At 33.6% G+C, this 5,924-nt stretch overlaps 1 protein-coding gene across 3 annotated transcripts; it reads right to left on the reverse strand.

Annotated features, from left to right (window-relative positions):
• Positions 1-42: 42 nt before the first annotated feature.
• On the reverse strand, positions 43-4,679 carry LOC128236583 (carbohydrate sulfotransferase 3-like). Of its 3 annotated transcripts, XM_052951553.1 has the most exons (4): positions 4,550-4,638; positions 2,931-2,975; positions 1,325-1,664; positions 43-876 (listed from the first exon to the last, which is right to left on the reverse strand). In XM_052951553.1, exons 3-4 carry the CDS (start codon positions 1,543-1,545, stop codon positions 48-50), a joined length of 1,050 nt encoding a protein of 349 aa, XP_052807513.1. In that variant the 5' UTR covers positions 1,546-1,664; positions 2,931-2,975; positions 4,550-4,638; the 3' UTR covers positions 43-47. The 3 variants fall into 3 exon arrangements, with proteins under 3 accessions (XP_052807513.1, XP_052807511.1, XP_052807512.1); XM_052951551.1 differs by lacking the exon at positions 2,931-2,975 and having other exon boundaries at positions 4,544-4,679; XM_052951552.1 differs by lacking the exon at positions 2,931-2,975 and having other exon boundaries at positions 4,550-4,678.
• Positions 4,680-5,924: the final 1,245 nt, after the last annotated feature.

The following is a 5,924-nucleotide window of genomic DNA, read 5'->3' on the forward strand; positions in this document are numbered from 1 at the left end:
TTGCACAGTGTTGGTTATTTATGTTATGTAAAATCCCTCAATGCCAATCAATTAGACGTCACATTTATGCGATGACGTGACGGCACAGACATGATCCTCAAATTGTTAGTTGTTAGTGGAAGATATCCCAAAATATCCATGCTTTTACGGCAAGTGTTGTAAATATACATAGCGGTCGGTGCTGATAACTGCATACGCCATTTCACAGATGTCGCTGTTGAATTCTTTCGCTGAGTTTGCATGTTGCCAGTATCTTTCGTAGCAGACGTCGAACGGCGTACAAAATCTTCCGTACTGTTCGTGTACTCCATTCCAGCGAACTTGTACAAACGTTTTGCCCACTCATAAGGGTGTTCAGCTATATCCTCATACTGCAAAACAAATATTTTGTCTGGATGAGAAATTGAAATTTCTTTTGAATGTCTCAGATCTTCTTCTAACAGTCGACAAAATCCATGAACTGCATCTTTGTCACTGCTGTTTCGCTGTACTTTACTTAAACCAACATGGTTCCTTGAATTGAACATTCCACGTGGATCCCTTATCAAATGGACGATTTTCATGTTTGGAAAATATGGCAACAGACTTGCCAATTCACCAATGCGCATGCGTATAAACTTTAAAACTACAAAGGAAGCGCTTTGACAGTCTTGTATTGGCTTTTTCAGACATGACGTAATTGCGCTACCGTAGTTTAAACCATTCAGACTGATCTTAGCTGTCCTCATGCATGTTTGAAATGGTTTCATTTTTGTATTATATTGTGATAGAAACCGTTCATTAAGGGAAGTTTTAGACAAATCTTGGAGCCGACATGACAGCCACGAGCACACTTCTTCCAAATACACAGAGGAGCGTTTTGAAATCGTCACTTTCCTGTATGAATTTTGAAAGCATATACTAATATAGCTAACAACATGTATAATTGTAATATGTTTAGTGGATAGTGATGGTAAAAAAACAATTAATACCTGCGACTGCGGTGGAAAACCCAAGACGACAATTTAACATAATGGCTTGTTAAAAAGGATTTAGCATGATATTTCTATTCTTTTATGTTATGTTGTATTGAAGGTTTGAACGTACTTTTACATATTACTGATATTAACGCCTGACGATACATTTACCTGCGATTTATCAAGTCGTTTGTAAATTTCCTAAAACTAGACGCATAAAGTATATTCAATAGATGCTTATTCAATGTTTGCATCTGATAGTAATTTAAATTAGAGTTTGTTTATCTGAAAACAGCAACAACGGAAACATTTTATAGTTTACAATGATAAAACATTAAAATACAATCTTGAAATTATTATAATAATACCTTGAAGAATCAACGTATTGTAAAGATACGTCTGTTTTTGCAGCCTCGGCAGCTCGAAAACCTCTCTCTATGTCATGAAGGGGTTCAAAAATGTAGAATACACCCGGATACGTCTCAAACAATGAAGCTGTAAATGTTGACCCCGTTCTCAAGTAAGCGTTTATAACAATTATGCTTTTGTTGCTGATTATGTGGGTAGTCCCGGAGGATCCTGCTTCCATATTTTCCTCACCACTTGTTGAATGTTCAGTCTTGTTCTTTTCAGCCCCGTTTACATAATATGTTATGATGTTCAAGGCTCCTCTTGATTGAATGTTATTTTGTTGTGGATACCGTAGTCCTGAAATTAAAGCAATCATCATTTGCCCATTTCATTGCTGTATATGAATGGTATCAATTAATCCCAAACCCTTAGAGCATTTAGGTATATCAACTCGGGTCCTATAACTGCATATTATCGAACTAGGCGAGAAAGTTAACTGCAATAACGACTTATGACTTATTTGTATTGCTGTCAATGGACTCTCAGTCATAAACTACAACTGCAGTTAATTTACACCGCATAACATTTTGTTTCATAATTAAAATGTAACAACATAGAAAATCACAAATGTTTCTCGGACATCATCAGCGTCATAAACTATAACAAATCTTTAAAATGTTAATATGTTGATATTTGTTTCTGTATTTGATTAGGAAATGACGTCATGAACGTATCACATGGTCATGATGTCATGTAACCGGGTGTGACGTCACACTTTTAAAGAGATCATATTTCAATAAATGTTTATGTTGGGATTCTTACTGGATATGATTTCAGTATTCCCTCTACCTATAGGCGGAATTTAAAGGGGATGTACTCCGTATGATGAAACAGCGAAAAAAGAAGAAAATTGTCGAAAACTAACATTAACTTGGTTTCGATGTGTACAATGTATTGAAACTTACTAACTGAAGTACCACATAGTTTACAATGATTTATTTTTGCGCAGTTTTTTCGTATTTTTCCATTAAAAAAGATTACTAGGTATGTCTAGCTAGTAGAATTCATTCCTTATGCGTGATTGGCTAGTCGATATTATCAAGTGATATGACCATGCTAGGTATATAGCTTAAATATTCCAACGGCTAAGTGTAAGCCTTCGTAGCACAGTGGATACAACACTGGACTGCAATTTTGGCGAAGCTGGTCTCCGACTCGATTTTTATTTAACATTTTGGTATGGTTTTTACAATTATGATATCGAAGAGTAAAACATTTTATTAAATAGCTGTCCTGAGATTCGTTACAGAAAAAAAAACATTTTTTGGTGCCAGTCTGGTGTACAGTCCCTTTAAAACCATCGGATATTTATTATGTTTTAAAATCCACCGAGTACTCCATTTCTTAAATAATGTATGTAGCACGGAAATTGCTTTGTCACTTTGTGGTATTTTGGTCACAATCAGCGGAGGTGAAACAGCTACTGGACATTTTGTGTTATTTTATTATTTAAAAAGAGCATGTGATTAAAAATATCTGACACTCGTCATCGTATAATACACACAATTATTCGACTCGTCCATGACGTATGTTAGTAGGCTCACCAAAGACTCGCTTACTCACTAAACTTCCTGAACGCCTTGAATCCTTCTGTGTATTATTGACGCCCTGCAACAGATCCTTACTATAAACAACACTTATTGAACACATTGTTCATATATCAAAGGTAACAGTTACCCTCAGAGTCGGTTAACAACAAGAATAACTTATTATCTTACTTCTTCCTATGCTAAATCTCAATTTCATTGTTCACACTTAGATTCGCATTTGATTTTACAATTTATCGCAACAGGATAATAAATAATAATTATTTGAAAAAATATATAATACTCTTCCATGAAAAAGGGTGATCGTGTGAACGCATCTCTGTAACCAAGGGAAATAATGGGAATAACTTTCAGTCTGCATAGTACAATGTATTTAATGAATTTAACAACTCTCGATTTTCTCAACATATTGCATTTTATGATTTACTGTATATTGTCCGTACGTTATGTTGTTATAAATAATATGTCTATTGATCTACATATGTTATAAACATAATTCAGGTTTTATTGCCGTTATTTGGTGATAGACAAATACGAAGTGAAACAGCACGACCAAGACATATATTTATAAAAAAATAAAATTACTCAACTAAATTCAGTTACGCTTTATGTTATATTGACAACAACTTGGTCCCAAGAGGGCACTTATCGCACCATCAATATCAATATACATTGTGTTTATACCAGCCAGATACCAGAAAAATGTTGTATATTTGTTTGGGTCATTATAACAAGATAAGCAACACTTAGTATATATTAATACTTGTGTTTATTAATCTTGTCATTACTGTTAATGTTATCAAATATGTATATTAAAGGATATATTGTACTTTCCATAAGATGATACACAACAAAATCTGCAAGTTTTAGAATGTTTAAATACAGTATAATAGAATACGCAAAAGATTCCTGGTGGTATCAAGAAATGGAATAATTGAACAGTTTAAATAAAACTCAAGCACTTAAAATCAGATGTTTTCAGCGTTCAAAACCAAATTGAATCTATTAAATGCTAGTAATCATCAGTTGTTTTCAAGACTGCTAATGACCATCTTGGAGATTTAGAAAACATAGTATGTATAAGCAATGTAGTAGTGTTTTAGTATGATTTGACCTTACATACATACTTAAGGCGAACAATATAGGTCGATGCCAATTTATTTGAATGCATTATCATGTTTAACCCCTTTGCCTTTAAAGATTAAAATCCCGTATGATTTAGGTTTAGATTAAAACATATAAGCCGTAATAAATGTTTGTTTTAAAGAAGTTACGTTGCCATCATTTTCCCAGTAACAAAGGCTCAAAAAATGTTGCTAAATCGTATATGTTGTTTTTAGTTTGTTTATTTAAATCAAATGAGTTTAACATGATAATGCATTTCAACTTGGCATCAACCTATACGGTACGCCTTTGAAGGTACATTCATACTGAAAGTGTTGCACACATCACATATATATTATATGTGACAGTTGTTTTATTAGATGATGAAATCATATATTTAATATCATACTACCATCTATGGAACAATTTGACTTAATTATTCACACTACAGATTCGTGCTCGACTTTATAACTGCTCGAAACAGCACAAAACATTAATTAAGTATACGAAACAGAAATATCATACTCTCACGTGAGAAAGGTGATCGCGTGAACGCATCTCTGTATCCTTGTATAATAATGATAATAACACTTAAAAGTCCAGTGTATTTTAAAAAAATTGAAACTTTCGTCTTTTTCCGCATATTTCTTTAATATTTCCCTGTATATTAGTCGTACTGATACTTGAATACAAGTAATTTGCCAGAACCATCTGTTACAAATATTATCATATATTGATTATCATCAAGAAATTACCACGATTTTATGTTTTTATGTTTCAACTGAAACATATTATTTATGTATTATACCAGGCTTGGGAAAATGACTCTCATATCACCAGCTAGTATGTAATCAACAAATGACCAGGATAAGTTTGTATATGGGCATTTCTTTAATGCCGTAACAATAATATACATCATTTGTATAAACAAGGTAAATGTTGATGACTTATCTGGCGGCCAAAACCGCCACTAAAATAGCATAGAAATCTGCAAAATTGGCAGTAATGACACATTAATGAATACAAACATACAAACATTTGCAATAACACCCTTAATATACAAAAGTGGCTAGAAATGCCAAAATGGGTGTGGAGTATTGGAAACAGTTTTACACAATTCATGTTAAATGTAAACAAATTATACAAAGTTGATAGAGAGATAAAATGGTTGATACAAAAGTTGATATAATGATACAAGTTGGACTAGACACAATGTATTGTATAGTTGGTGTGGAGGAGGTGGTTATTGATTTTTTTAGCGTTTCACGCAAAGCTTGTTCGCTGAAGACAAAGGATAATGGCAATAGAGATTTCATTGGTTTGTTAACGTCACGTGGTGTCCAGTGGTATCCAACCTACCAGCTGATTGGTCATCAAGACAGGCGAAGTCTGGCAGTGAGACCTCGACGCACATAAACGCTTGTCGGTACCACGGAACGGTTAAATTGCCAAACCAATAATGAAATGGCCTTGCAAGCTACATAAATACTTTTATGTACCATAAATGTTATTTATGTATTATACCAGGCTTGGCTATGACTCTCATATCCCCAGCTAGTAAGTAATCAACAAACGACCAGGATAAGTTTGTATATGGGCATTTATTTAATGCCGTAACAATAATATACATCATTTGTATAAACAAGGTAAATGTTGATGACTTATCTGGCGGCCAAAACCGCCAAAAGAGAAACGCCGCCAGACAGAGGGATATGAGAGATATCATATATATATATGCAACGTATACAACACTTGCTTTATGAATGTACTTTTTAAGGCGCACAGTATAGGTTGGTGCCAATTTTTTAAATGCATTATCATGACCAACTCATTTGGTTTCAATTACCAAAATAAAAACAGTTTTATGACTTAGGTACAGATTTAATAAGTATTCGCTACATTTCTT

This window comes from Mya arenaria, chromosome 6, assembly GCF_026914265.1.
Source record: "Mya arenaria isolate MELC-2E11 chromosome 6, ASM2691426v1".
NCBI classification, from domain to species: domain Eukaryota; kingdom Metazoa; phylum Mollusca; class Bivalvia; order Myida; family Myidae; genus Mya; species Mya arenaria.